The 15929-nt window shown below is 37.2% G+C and overlaps 1 protein-coding gene across 2 annotated transcripts in view; it reads right to left on the bottom strand.

The window, feature by feature from the left end:
- Positions 1-1684: 1684 nt before the first annotated feature.
- Positions 1685-15929, bottom strand: part of LOC124804285 (ras-related protein Rab-5C) — a 30697-nt gene continuing 16452 nt past the window's right edge. For both annotated transcript variants that reach the window (XM_047264739.1, XM_047264740.1), the window contains exons 5-6: positions 12632-12789; positions 1685-3278 (exon numbers count right to left, since the gene is read on the bottom strand). In XM_047264739.1, coding sequence (XP_047120695.1) covers positions 12677-12789 — 113 coding nt within the window. In that variant the 3' untranslated portion in view covers positions 1685-3278; positions 12632-12676. The remainder of the gene's footprint in view (positions 3279-12631; positions 12790-15929) is intronic.

Genomic DNA, 15929 nt, shown 5'->3' with positions numbered 1-15929 from the left:
CACAAAGGCAAGGTTGTCACAGTAGTAAGGGTATCCAATCTACTATGTTCTCCACAAAGTGGACTGCAATATCTTAGGAGCTGCTGAGGTAGTTACCTGCCTCACATTCTTCAAGTTAGAAACACTCAGACAGTAGTTGAGCAAGTCTGAAGTATATACTTGACTGCCAGATGAGAATTCAAAGACCTGCAGCAGGTTACGTATTCTTAGCTAAACCATGAAAATAAATGGAAGAAAATGGACATTTCCAATGTAAATTATAGAACAGTAGAGTAAAACTGGAAAACATGTTGAACGAATTTATCATGGAACGAAAAAGTTAGGAGTTAGAATTGTTAACCAGAATTGATTTCTCATATTCTAATTTTTTCCAAGTGAATTTTTCTTTTGATACTAATAACAGCATTATTAAGATGCTGCTAGACTATAAGGCAAAAATGTATCTAGGAAAACACCTCACTACCAATGAGGACAGTTTCCCTTGAAGCAACAGGCCCATGGGTCACAACCTAAAAGATGACTAAGTTATGAAGTAAACCACTCTTCCCACTTTGGAATGAAAATCCTCCATTCCATACCTCTTAAGTGATTGGATTGGTTATTAAAACCAGGTATTTGTTATTTCAGATACTAATTTTTCAAACTGTTAATAATTCTGAGAAACATGCTTCACTTCACACATATAAATCGAGAATAGTAAGTTTCTGGCCAATGTCAGAATGAATGTGTAGTTCAGAAAAGCTGGTGTTTGAGGGATAGATACAGATGACCCATGTTATGACGTTGCCATTGAAATTAACCTGCTGTGGTTAGTTACATGTTGTGCCACTAGATGGTCAATTTTGTTCTTGGCTACTGTTTGGTGGTGGCCATTCATTCTAGTTAAAAGCTGGTTATATACTACTGTTTGGTGATGCCCATTCTAGTTGAGAGCTGATTGTTGTACCACCATGACAAACTGTGCAGTAATTGCAGAGCTGGTATGTGGCACTGCCTCTGATGAACGAAGGTAAGCCTGTGTGCGGACTGAAGCAGAAAGTGCTGACTGGGTGGCTTGGACAGGTCTTACACAGGCATATGATTCTTGTGGCATGGGTTTGAGTTGGGAGAACCTCTTGCCACAGATCAAATTAACTGAAATTGAGGCTACAGCAGCTTTGTCCACAAATGTAGTTGACATAAATAAAATTTATTATTTGCTTGATTGACTGTGTGACCACTTTATGGACATGTCAAATGAACATTTGTTCAGTTCTTTATTTTACAAAGTCACATACTGCAGCACCGATTCAACACTGTTTACCTGACAGAGCCTTTGTGTGCCAAGTAGTTATTTTCTATGTAGAAATCCAGTATGTTTGTTCCTAAATTTCTAGACAAATTGTGTCACTAAAATTTTTGGCAGATTAAACTTTTGTATTTTGTCAAATTGAGAGCATTATAATTCAAGGGTTGTATTTCATACAATACCTCTCAAATCAACAAATGTGTCAACAAGAAGCAAATTCTTGAGTCACAACTTGGTTAAATGAGGGGAAAAAGTATTTTATATGAAAATTTAAAACTTTTCACATGCAAACTATCTTCAACTGAAAGTTGTGCACTACATTTTGCAACATTCACTTGTTATTTTAGATAAATTTTATGGAACAGCAAGAAAATATTAGTTTAATAAGGAAACAAATTTAGAATATACGTATCTTTAATAAGAGAAAAAAACAGGTCATACATTTTTACAGTTATGTACACAACTGATAATTGGATCTTAAAAATATATATGTATTGTATATGTGTAGCATCACAATGAATGTTACAGTTACTATCAAATTATATCCAGTACTTAATTACATAGAATCAAATTGACTACAAAAAGCCATCATGAATCAGAACAGTACAAGTTCAATTGCACCTCCACACATTAAAATTGTAAAAATAAAAATCAGTATGTGACCATTAAAGTCTGTTAAAAAGGTTACTAGTACAACTAGTACTGAAATTTCCTAAGGAATAATTTGAGACTATTTCAGAGATTTCACTATGAAAGGAGTGATTATATGACCTGTTTTCCAGTCACTATGTTGGGGTAGCACATATTTTTAATATTCATCCAGCACAAATGGGGAACACTAATATTCTGAAAAGTAGTAATGCAACGACTTTACAAATTCTGTAAGTTTTCAACCACATCAACATTTTGTTACTGGTCTGACAAGTGGATGGATTTTCACAGCACATTCTGTTTCTCCATTAAGATGATGTAAGGAATGTTAGATCACCTACAAACAAAGTTTGATGGATGACAGGTCAAAGAAATTTTTAGAACAACCAACTTAGACAAAGAGCTTTATTGCCCTCCCAGTAACTTTTCCAAGTTTACAATTTATGTACAAATAAGATTCTAAATAAACTTAAAATGCTTTTTCTATGGCCAGACAAAAGAATCAACTGCCAACTTGTTTATACAATATCAACTATGAACATTCTTCATAAATATAAGCTATCCACATAATTCTGTACAACATTCTTCCTGCACTTACAGGAAGCAGCATGTTTAAACGTTAAACCATTTAGTATAACACTGAGCTCTGGAATCTATATGTAGCCACCATTTTGATACTTTTAAATTATTTAAAGGGCAGAATAAAATTTACATTCACCAGGGCAATACAGTATTTGTACATCTAAATAAATTTCATCTGTAGATATCTATTCTTTATAATATATGCATATATATATATATAGTAAATATGTTAGAAACTCATTTCTGATATATAAGAAAAATGATTGCAATAATTTATCCAAGACACTTTCACATAAAAACTGCACTACAATTTTCTGCATAATAAAATAGGTTTCAAGTAAGTATAATCAATCTGATAAATCAGATAACACAATGGCCAATGAGATACATATGTATTAACATTTGCTTACAAGCTGAAACAATTTTGTTAGAAAATACCAACTGCTACATAGACCCTACAAGCAGACAACACTGGTATTAACATTTTTCCAAATTGCACAGCATTGCAACTGTTCATTTTATATTCACAGTGCTTGAGAAGAGTATATTCTTACAAATGTACACTTCCACATTACCTATAACTGCCAATGTTCATTTATTTTTTATGGGAATCAATTCATAATAGGAGTCCTTTCCACATGTGATGGTTCTCTGTTCTGACTGCCAGGAATGTTTCCAGCCACAGAAATGCCAGATGACCAGACTGGATTAGAGAAGCCAGTTGGATAACCACCTCCCAGCTAATAATGGAACAAACCTGTAATTTATCAATTTTAAAGAAAATTAGATGACAACATACACCAGTAAATGTTTTCTTTGAATTTACGTGCACAGAAATTGTTTGCAAGAAGGTATGGTGAGAAATGTACAATCTCAAGTTATCAATGGCACAGTGGTTACATTGAAAACAATTTATGTAAGCTGCTTTTCTCAACAAAGATAATGTTGGATTCAGTTTTAAATACATACAAAAACAGCCACCAATAGTTAGCAAAAGAAGTTCAAAAGGAAAGTATGTTGCATGAGTATATTTCAACACAACCCTTCATTGTTCACAGAACAATGGAAGTCTTGTGCTATTGTATAGTTCAGTTTATAGGGGATCCTTGCATCTAGATTCGTAGCTTACTTCAACTGAAAACTTAATCATTTACATTAGAATTTGTTCAGGTTTAAATTTTATTACCTCTCATTCAGTGCTGTGAACACTTTGCTTTTATTAGCAGCCACCAAAAGAGAATTACAGCAGCATTGAATTAACTGCTTTATTACATATAACAGGGGGTAACCATCTCTCAACAAAATGGCACAGGACACATGCTCAATAGCATTATTTGAAAAGAAATGCTTATATCAGCCAGATTATCCCTTTAACTAATATGGGGCTTTAAATCTTTGATGTAAGGTAAGTACAATCTAAATACAGTTGGGCCTGTAAGTTGGCACTTTCTCCCTTATGGAGACCTACTGAGTCATCCTGTACATAGTGTATACAGGACCTCCAAAACATGTTTCTCATCAAGAGCCTACCTTACAATTTGCTGATCTCTGTCTGTATTTTACAGCTTATTCTGTTGAAACATCATATACAATTGATCATGCCTTGACAGACCTTTGAATGTGACCAAAAGACTTGTCTGGACATAGCCCTGGAAAAATTATTTGCCTTTATTTTTGTGGAGCGAAGAGAGATGCATTGCTCAGACAGTATGAACAAGCTCTGACTAAATACAGAGACCTCCATCATTTCTTCCAATATAGAAATGAAAATGTTGTATGAACAGTGGGAACCTCAACTGAAAAATATGCTCATCTTGGGTAGGATTCTTGAGATCAGTATGGTTATATGTGTGTATTTTATCATGAAGGGGGCAAGAAATCTGATATCTAAACTGGACTGGCTTCTAGACCCCTGTACTCAAATACATACTGCAGCTGCACTATCCACAACTACAAACGTTTCCTTGTTGAGGCAAGGGAACTGCCACCAAATACACTCCTGGAAATGGAAAAAAGAACACATTGACACCGGTGTGTCAGACCCACCATACTTGCTCCGGACACTGCGAGAGGGCTGTACAAGCAATGATCACACGCATGGCACAGCGGACACACCAGGAACCGCGGTGTTGGCCATCGAATGGCGCTAGCTGCACAGCATTTGTGCACCGCCGCCGTCAGTGTCAGCCAGTTTGCCGTGGCATACGGAGCTCCATCGCAGTCTTTAACACTGGTAGCATGCCGTGACAGCGTGGACGTGAACCGTATGTGCAGTTGACGGACTTTGAGCGAGGGTGTATAGTGGGCATGCGGGAGGCCGGGTGGACGTACCGCCGAATTGCTCAACACGTGGGGCGTGAGGTCTCCACAGTACATCGATGTTGTCGCCAGTGGTCGGCGGAAGGTGCACGTGCCCGTCGACCTGGGACCGGACACAAGCGACGCACGGATGCATGCCAAGACCGTAGGATCCTATGCAGTGCCGTAGGGGACCGCACCGCCACTTCCCAGCAAATTAGGGACACTGTTGCTCCTGGGGTATCGGCGAGGACCATTCGCAACCGTCTCCATGAAGCTGGGCTATGGTCCCGCACACCGTTAGGCCGTCTTCTGCTCACGCCCCAACATCGTGCAGCCCGCCTCCAGTGGTGTCGCGACAGGCGTGAATGGAGGGACGAATGGGGACGTGTCGTCTTCAGCGATGAGAGTCGCTTCTGCCTTGGTGCCAATGATGGTCGTATGCGTGTTTGGCGCCGTGCAGGTGAGCGCCACAATCAGGACTGCATACGACCGAGGCACACAGGGCCAACACCCGGCATCATGGTGTGGGGAGCGATCTCCTACACTGGCCGTACACCACTGGTGATCGTCGAGGGGACACTGAATAGTGCACGGTACATCCAAACCGTCATCGAACCCATCGTTCTACCATTCCTAGACCGGCAGGGGAACTTGCTGTTCCAACAGGACAATGCACGTCCGCATGTATCCCGTGCCACCCAACGTGCTCTAGAAGGTGTAAGTCAACTACCCTGGCCAGCAAGATCTCCGGATCTGTCCCCCATAGAGCATGTTTGGGACTGGATGAAGTGTCGTCTCACGCGGTCTGCACGTCCAGCACGAACGCTGGTCCAACTGAGGCGCCAGGTGGAAATGGCATGGCAAGCCGTTCCACAGGACTACATCCAGCATCTCTACGATCATCTCCATGGGAGAATAGCAGCCTGCATTGCTGCGAAAGGTGGATATACACTGTATTAGTGCCGACATTGTGCATGCTCTGTTGCCTGTGTCTATGTGCCTGTGGTTCTGTCAGTGTGATCATGTGATGTATCTGACCCCAGGAATGTGTCAATAAAGTTTCCCCTTCCTGGGACAATGAATTCACGGTGTTCTTATTTCAATTTCCAGGAGTGTATAATGTGATTTACAATAGCAGCAATTAACTTTTTTTAGCTTCACAGACCAGTAGTAGTAATTTTTTACTTTTTTTCAAACTATTACCCCTCCGACTGAGGTGGCCCACCACAAATTCCTCTTCTGTGCCAACCTCTTCATCTCAGAATAGCACTTCCAACATACATCCTCAATTATCTGATGGATGTATTCCAATCTCTGTCTTCCTCTACAGTTTGTGTCCTCTACAGCTCCCTCTAGTATCATGGAAGTCGGTCCCTTACGTCCTAAAATATCTCCTATCATTCTGACCCTTCTCCTTATCAGTGTTTTCCACATATTCCTTTCCTCTCCAATTCTACACAGAACCACCTCAATCCTCACTATCAATCCACCTAATTTTCAACATCTCAAATGCTTCAATTCTTTTTTGTTCCGGTTTTCCCACAGTCCACGTTTTACTACTGTACGTGGTCCCAAATGTACATTCTTAGAAATTTATTCCTGAAGTTAAAAATCGATTTTTGTTACTAGTAGGCATCTCTTGGCCAGGAATGCCATTTCTGCCAGTGCTAATCTGCTTTTGATGTCGTCCTTGCTCCCAGCTAGCGGAATTCCTTAACTACTTCTACTCCGTAACCATTAATCTTGATATGTTTCTCGCTGTTCTCATTTCTGCCACTTCTCATTACTCTGATCTTTGTTTTACTCTCAATCCATATTCTGTACGCACTAGATTGTTCACTCCATTGAGCACATCATGTAATTATTCTTCACTTTCACTCAGCATATCAATATCAGTAGCATATCTTATCACTGATATCCTTTCACTTTTAATTTTAATTCCACTCCCAAACCTTTCCTTTATTTACTTCATTGTTGATTGATTCATTAATTGAAAAGGGTTACGAGACCAAATGGCGAGGTTATCAGTCCCACGATACTGAAGTTGGTCATAGAAAAAAAGAGGGCCCACTAAAAGTGGACAGATCCAGCCAAGGGAGTCAAATTATAAAACAATGTACATTAAACACACACAGTAAAAGCCATAAAAGTGAGACCAAATCTAAAAACTGGAAAAAAAGGGGGGGGCAGTCATGGTGCTACAGACCAAGAAGACTGGAAAAGAATTCCCAAACACAACCAACCTGTCCCTACTTCAAATCTAAAGTAGAACTTATATTTGAAAATAAAAACTACTTTCACAGTGGAAATTGAGGACCAGTTCAACCATCTGTGGATCATCTGCTAATATTAAATTTAAGGAATCAGGATGACTACACATAACACAAAGGGCTGAAAGAAGGGGACATTCCACCAATATGTGGGATATCGTCAGTCTGGATCCACCACAACCACATTGTGGGGTGGGTTGTTACGTAGGAGGAAACAGTGGGTGAGCCAGGTATGAGCGATGCGTAAACGGCACAAAACAGTAGATTCCTTCCAAGAGGAGCAGAAGGAAGAGCTCCAAACTGCAGAAAACTTCTTGATTGTGCGGAGTTTATTACTATGAGCAGTAGCACTCCAGATATCACTCCACTTTTGGGCAAAGAGATTTGACAAACAGGCAGCATGCTCAAGGATGGAGAGAAGTTCATGGATAGAAGAGACCATAGGGTGACACGAGTAGCATCGGTGAACAGCCTGCAGGCTGCTCATTGAGTCTGAATTAAAACACTGTGGAGGGAGGCCCGACAAAAGAAAAATGGAGATCCATCATGGTTAATCTGAGGACTTCGTTCTTTGTCATCCACTCTTATTCCCTCTTGGCTCTCCCCCTTTAACTCACCCCAATTTTTCTCAAAATTTCGAACATCTTGCACCATTTTACACTGTCTAACACTTTTTTTCAGGTCAACAAATCCTATGAACGTATCTTTATCTTTAGTCTTGCTTCCATTACCAACCGCAATGTCACAATTGCCTCTTGCACCTTTACCTTTCCTATAGCCAAACTGGTCTCTAACACAGCCTCAAATTTCTTTTCCATTCCTCTGTATATTATTCTTGTAAGCGATTTGGATGCATGAACCGTTAAGCTGAGTGTGTGATAATTCTCACACTTGTCAGCTCTTGCAGTCTTCAGAATTGTGTGGCTGATGTTTTTTTGGAAGTCAGATAGTATGTCACCATTGCATCAAAGTGAATAGTCATTTTGTTGCCACTTCCCAATGATTTTAGAAATAACGGAATGTTGTGTATTCCTCCTTTCTTATCTTAAGTCCTCCACAGCTCTCTTAAATTCTGATTCTAATACTGGATCCCTGTCTCTTCTAAATCAACTCTTGTTTCTTCTTATACCACATCAGATAAATCTTTCTCCTCTTAGAGGCCTTCAATGTACTCTTTCCACCTATTCACTCTCTTCTACATTTAATAGTGGAATTCCTGTTGCACTCTTAATGTTAGCACCCTTGCTTCAACTTCACCAAGTGGTGTTTTGACTTTCGCATATGCTGAATCAGTCTGATTGATTACATCATAGTATTTTTTTTACATTTATGATCACATTGCTTTAATTTTATACTCTAAGAAAATGTCAACAGTATAAAAATGTAATACAACTATTCCTATTATTTTATGTTGCTTCATTTATAGCAGACACGTACATATGATGTGTACATATGAGCAATTTACAAGATCCAACTTTACATGTACCTACACTCTAATTTGGTCTCAAACTCAGAGCACATTTGTACATTTATATGGAGGCTTTTAAACAAGTTGTGCTTTCACCAGTATAAAGAGGTTTTTCTGATTGCACAACTTCAGTTAAGTTTCAAATGCAAAGTATGCATTTAGTCCTTTTCTTTTAGTGTACAGTCAACTGTGAAACTTTAGTTTTTATGTGAAATGGATACATTAGTTTTTTCACAAAGTGCTCCACCTACTTCCAGCAACTGTTGGCAGAAAGACAAGGTTTACAATGACAGTTATTTAACTTAGTGTTGTATCCCTTTGGATAGAAAGCAACTGTAAATTGTTTGCTTTCAAGTTCTCTTTGACGAAAGCATAAAGCCATCAAAATTAATTCAACACTGATATGAAACAATCAGTTCTTAAAAATGAACCCTTGTAATTTTTCAGAAGTAAATTTACATACTTTGAGAAATTAAAATTATGTTTAAGTAATGCCATACTAATGGCAGTGGAGGTGAAGCATCTTATCTCTTAGCATTAAGAGCAGCTAAGACATCCAAACCCAATGCAGTTACTGAAAACCTAACATTGCCTGCAGCAACTTGTATGGTCAGTGTTTCAATAGGCTTGGAAGAAGCAAAAAAATTGAAAAATTCTTCTTTCTAACACCAATATCAGGCTGAATTGATGAAATGGCTGAAGATGTTCATGATTGGATAATTTACAAGGTTAGTTCATGGGAATTCTTCCATTTGATGGATCAATGGATGCAGCAAACTTGTCACTTATGTTTTGTGAGGTATGAACATGATACGGACACACAATTTGTTGTTTTGTAAAATAATACTGAGTCATGTAAAATGACAATGTGGGATTTTCATGAAGCTAGTAGGAGCTGTACTAACAGACTGGACAAAGTGTTTCCATGTCTAGTGCTGTTGGAAAAGCACTAACAGGAAAGAACAGCTAATTAATGAAAATAAGCTTATCTTATACCACAGGTGGAATGTATAGGCTGGTTCCTTCAAAGATATGATCCTGTAACAAAAAAAATAGGCCAAAAATCTCCATGTAATTGTTAGTGAAGCTATAAAAATAGTAAATTTTATTTAAAAAGCTAAATGTCACAGAATATGCTGTTTGTAAAATTATGCAATTAAATGGGAGAAAATAAATCACTTTTTTCCATATAGAAGTTAGATGTGTTAACCCTGATATTTGAAGTGTGAAATGAATTTCGAACATTTTTTTCTAGGCTAAACAAATGCTGTTCTTGACATTTTTACAGTGATTATTTTCACTTAGCTAATTTATTTTACCATTTAAATGACTAATGTGAATTTATGAGGACATGATGAAAACTTAGTGACAATTCATGCTTTCATTAATAAGCTTAATATCTGGATTATTGACCTTCAAATCATAAATTTGAACATATTCCCCTTGAGATTATATTGAGAAAAATTGAAAGACATTTATTCATCACAGTTTAGATCACACTACAACTTATCTGCATAAGTTGTAAACTCAGCTGGCAGAAAATTTTGCAGAAGACAAATGATTTCTTGCAGCTGTGTTCTGAATCCATTTAGTGGAAGTGTTGCTGCTGCTGCTAAGTTACCAGTTAAGATTCATGACCAGCTCGTGAAAATGTCTGGCAACAGAATACTCTAACATCAATTTACATCAGATGTAAATAAGTTCTGGCTTTCTTGTCTAAATGACAAAGGGAATTTAATCACTGAAGCATTTAAAATTTTAATCAATTTTGCCACATCACTGTCTAGGGTTTTTCCACCTATATTTGCACTAACAGCCAAATAAGGAACCTCCTCATTCGATTTGCTTTTGGTTCTTCCTAACAAATTCATATACAAGAAACTTAACTTAGAAACAAATGCAACCTTCAATTTCGTTTCTTTACATGTGCACTTACTGTAAGCAAAGTGTTTATTATAAGCAATTTTTTTCACTTAAAATGATTTCATATTTTAGGCTATTTTGTGATTCCTTTAATGTCACTAAATGATGCTCTAGAGGCTTAAGAATGCTAGTGTTGTGCAGAGTGGGGGTGTCATGTAGTGGTCAAAATCTCTTCACGTGGAGAGGGTTTCATGTTTGTATCTACTCATGTTGTTGGCATTTTTATCACTTAAATCTTTATTGAAGTGAATTTTATTCAATTAATTGGTATAATTTTTATTTCTGATATTTTACCAGTTTACTAATACTTTATCATTTTAATCATCTTATTAACTTTTTCCATTTACACTTCTTCCTATCACTATTTAAATCTTTATCCATGTGATTTCAATTATTTCTGTGTATTAACTTTTATTTAATTTCTTCTGTTTTATTGTTTTATACTTTCATTCAAGTCAATTTTATTCCTCATTATACTTGCAATTTTTTTCAGTTCATTTAATCATACGTTTTTTGTCCATAGTGTAACATGAATTTTTGTTTTCATTGTTTTTGTGACACCAGGAAATTTGCTTGTAATAATGAAAATACATCTGACAGCATTTTATTTGCAACCTAAACAGGCTACTTCATTCTGTTTTTAAACAATGAAACTGCAGTTTGAATAAATATTACAGATAAATAAAACTTAAAACGTGCACAGAGCTTTCAAATAAAACAGAATAAGAGGAAGAAAAAAGAGAAAATAAAGTGAATACAATGATAAAAGTGACATGCCAATGGATTAAAAATAAAGTTTCATGTAAACAAATTAACTGATTAAAAATACTGAGTCATTTCACTAAAGCTTTAAACATAAATTTCAAAGAATCTGGTTCAAGTCAAACTCTTAACTTTCTACAGAATAGGAATGCCTCTAATACTACACTTCTCCCCCACTGTGTAATGCTTAAGCCTCTAGAAAATGATTTTTCATCAATTACTCACAAATGAGGGTCCACACTGACGAATGGCTCCAGATGTGATACCGGGGACAACACATACCACTGTACATATGTTTTCAAAAAGTCAATCCCATCCATGTGGGACCTCTCCTTATTAGACATTATCCTATGCAATAACTAATGTCTTATCAAAATTAAAATTCCGCTGGTTGGTAGGTTTTTGCTTCACATTTATCTTTCAGCACCTGCAGTAACAATCTAATCTAATACCTATTGTTTGAACATTTGCTGTTACCATATGAGATGTCCTGTGAATTCTCTATGCCACCCCCACTAATTCAGACTCAATTATTTTCTCCCTAACAATCTTTTACTAAAACAATTATTACATAATTTTCACACTGTTTTTTTATTGACCTGAAAGGATGTTGGTTCAATGGTTACTTCGTTTGGCAGGTCATACGTATATTTTCAGGCATCCTTGACACTGACTAGACTTAAGGCTATTGCCTTTAATTGTACTGATTAAAATGTTCATAGAAATATCAAGACAATAGTCACTCCAAGTCACTTTGATAGTCGTTAGGCTGATTATCAAAGACTTTTTATATTTCCAGTGCACCAGTATCTGTTCCAGGAGCATTGAGCCTACACAATGAACGAAGTGCTTCTCAAGAGCCTTTCAGTAACATACTTCTACAGAATTATTTTTGAATCTTTACATGCAATAGTGTCACCTAAATACAAGTTTAATCTCCTGGAACAAAAGCTTGATATGTCGTACTGTAAAACATTTTTCAGATTAATCTGGATTATATAGAAATTAAACTTAATATTATTGTCATCAATGACACACTTTTAAAAGAAAATGTTTGCAGTAGAAGAAGCCATCCTATCTGATTACTGAACTTCTCCTCTTTGGCTTCATGAACTTATTGTGTGTCCTATTGGGAAAAGGGAGGGTTGAGAAATCTCTGCATGCATCATGCTTTGTCAGGGGTTGGGCCTTTTTTACTGTCAAGACAAAAAATTTACAAATAAATATAGTGGTTTAGCACTGATTAAATGAAGTGTGTCTTATTCTCAGGAATACTCATGAAAATTAAAAGTTTCTGCTAAGTTTTAATTAAAGAGTTGAGGTATTCACATGGAAGGTAAATCTAGCTTGCAGATAGCTTTTTGACAAGAATAACAAAAAACTTACTTGACTTGAATAAGATGAAAAACTGTAAGTGAGAGGTGGAATGGATCACTTGCAGCAATTTCCAGGTGCTTTCTGCTGCCCTTCTGACTCCACAAGTCTGCGCCCTTGTCCACTAGTGCCTGCACCTGTTACTTGCTCATTCTTTGGAAGTTTCTTGGCTGCAAGAAAGTTAAACACACTACACATCAGAAATAAGCAAGGATAAGATAATCACGAAAATAAATTTTAGGCAGAATTTCTATTAAAGGAGATACCCTACCAAATTTCTAGAATAATACTTTCTAAACTAATTGTTACAAATGCATGAAAACTTTACTTGTTTGAGTTTTTACCAAAACTTTACTGACTGCTTAAAAAAGAAGGTACACATAATTTAACTCCATTGAACTTTCCTAAAGTTCCTTTGATATGACTGTTAAACAGCTCTTTACACATTTAAAGGCTGAAAAGATTCAGAGCCAAATAATTGACATAGCATTGAAAAACATACAGAAACTGACCTTTTGACATAAATTTAAGTATTGTCAAATGTGCATATTCTCTTAAGATTTTGAATGGATCAACAAGCAAGCTGAAATACACAGAAGTATGGAGAAGTGTGCCAACAACTGGAATGCAGAAAGAAAAGAAGAGGAAGCTGTCACACGAACTGCTCTAACGCAGAATTGTATTGCAATATGACTGACTTGCTAAACATATTTCTAATTATTTTCCATGTCACATGCTTTGGGTAGGGCATCCATATCAACTTTTTCCAACTGTATCACTATTTTTTTTGTTCATTTGATGTACAACTGGTGAAAGACGCATCTTATCAGGTACCAAATGTCTCCAAACTGGAGTGACAAAAGTGCCATCACTATGTCCAGATATAATAGCACTGCTTACAAGTAAATCTATTTAATAGATTTTTCTCCCCTCTCACTTAAAACTAATGGCTCATAAAAATAGTTTTACAATAAAGCTAACTAACACAAAGCATATCTGTTGGACAATTATGTATTCCTACTGCTTATAAAATATGAATGCAAATAATTTGTTTACGAATAAGCCCATTTCAAGGGCTAACTTCCAAAATGAATCTCATTCCATGTGTGTAATTGACTATTTACCACAGTAAACCGTATTTCATTGTTGCTGGCTACAGGTGCTCGAAGTACAGCAGAAGTACTTCGAAACTTAACCCACATTTTAGAGGCTGTTTCATTACAATCAATGTATTCCGTCTTGCAACAGGAACTATTCCAATATTCCTTGTAATCAAGTTACTGTTTTTGCCTCTGTCTTCATCTGTTAAGAAGTAGGAAGGTAAATACCCAGATCACCTTAATGTAGTTTTTTACTGTTCTCTATAGACTCGACAATTATTTTATTGCAAATTTCTGGTTACCAACAACCCTACATGAATGAAGTGTTAATCTGGCTATTCTTATTTCACGACCTTGCTTTAAGATGATGTATTAACAGTGTTATAAAGTTATAGCCATTATTATGACGAGAGTTAACTACAAGCGAGGGGAAAAGTAACAACTAACTCCAAGACTAGCCTTCATACCAATGTTACGAAGACTGAGGCTAAAGTTGCATATTTGATCCCCATGAAATCTTGCTTGTGGTGACAGACTGATATGTAGCACAGCCTTAGGTCTACTTTAGGTTGGAAAGAGAGAATTCACTAGTAGCAAAGCCTAATAATCATGTCCACATCACACAGAAAAATGCAGCTGTGGTCCAATACACAACTTTTATACTGTATTTATCATGTCTATAGTACAATCAATATTTTGATCAGCAGAACAAATTGCTTAACATTTCATGTTAGATTCGTGTTCTCCTACTAACATTTACAGTTTTACATGAACCGTGGACCTTGCCGTTGGTGGGGAGGCTTGCGTGCCTCAGCGATACAGATAGCCGTACCACAGGTGCAACACGGAGGAGTATCTGTTGAGAGGCCAGACAAACGTGTGGTTCCTGAAGAGGGGCAGCAGCCTTTTCAGTAGTTGCAGGGGCAACAGTCTGGATGATGGACTGATCTGGCCTTGTAACAATAACCAAAACAGCCTTGCTGTGCTGGTACTGTGAACGACAAAGCAAGGGGAAACTACAGCCGTAATTTTTCCTGAGGGCATGCAGCTTTACTGTATGATTAAATGATGATGGCATCCTTTTGGGTAAAATATTCTGGATGTAAAGGTCCCCGATTCGGATCTCTGGGCAAGGACTACTCTGGAGGACGTTGTTATCAGGAGAAAGAAAACTGGTGTTCTACACGTCGGAGCATGGAATGTCAGATCCCTTAAACGCGTAGGTAGGTTAGAAAATTTAAAAAGGGAAATGGATAGGTTAAAGTCAGATGTAGTGGGAATTAGTGAAGTTTGGTGGCAGGAAGAATACTTCTGGTCAGGTGAATACAGGGTTATATATACAAAATCAAATAGGGGTGATGCAGGAGCAAGTTTAATAATGAATAAAAAAAATAGGAGTGCAGGTAAGCTACTACAAACAGCATAGTGAAAGCATTATTGTAGCCAAGATAGATACAAAGCCCACACCTACTACAGTAGTACAAGTTTATATGCCAACTAGCTCTGCAGATGAAGAAATTGATATGTATATTGAAATAAAAGAAATTATTCAGATAGCGAGGGGAGACGAAAATTTAATAGTCATGGGTGACTGGAATTCGGTAGGAGAAGGTAGAAAAGGAAACTTAGTAGGTGAATATGGATTGGGGGTAAGAAATGAAAGAGGAAGCCACCTGGTAAAATTTTGCACAGAGCACAACTTAATCATAGCTAACACATGGTTCAAGAATCCTAAAAGAAGGCTGTACACATGGAAGAAGCCTGGAGATACTGACAAGTTTCAGATAGATTTATGTAATGGTAAGACAGATTTAGGAACCAGGTTTTAAATTTTAAGACATTTCCAGGGGCAGATGCGGACTCTGACCACAATCTATTGGTTATGAACTGCAGATTAAACCTGAAGGAACTGCAAAAAGGTGGGAATTTAAGGAGATGGGACATGGATAAACTGACTAAACCAGAAGTTGTACAGAGTTTCAGCGAGAGCATTAGCGAATGATTGGGTAGCTTTGAGGGATGAAATAGTGACGGCAGCAGAGGATCAAGTAGGTAAAAAGACAAGGGCTAGTAGAAATCCTTGGGTAACATAAGAAATATTGAATTTCATTGAAGAAAGAAGGGAAAGCAGAAAGGTGGAAGGAGTATATAGAGGGTCTATACAGAGGTGATGTTCTTGAGGACAATATTATGGAAATGGAAGAAGAGGT

The sequence above is a fragment of the Schistocerca piceifrons genome, chromosome 1 (assembly GCF_021461385.2).
Source record: "Schistocerca piceifrons isolate TAMUIC-IGC-003096 chromosome 1, iqSchPice1.1, whole genome shotgun sequence".
Classification (NCBI taxonomy): Eukaryota; Metazoa; Arthropoda; class Insecta; order Orthoptera; family Acrididae; genus Schistocerca; species Schistocerca piceifrons.
Note: the sequence above shows the minus strand (reverse complement) of the source record. Positions and strands in the feature narration are given on the sequence as shown.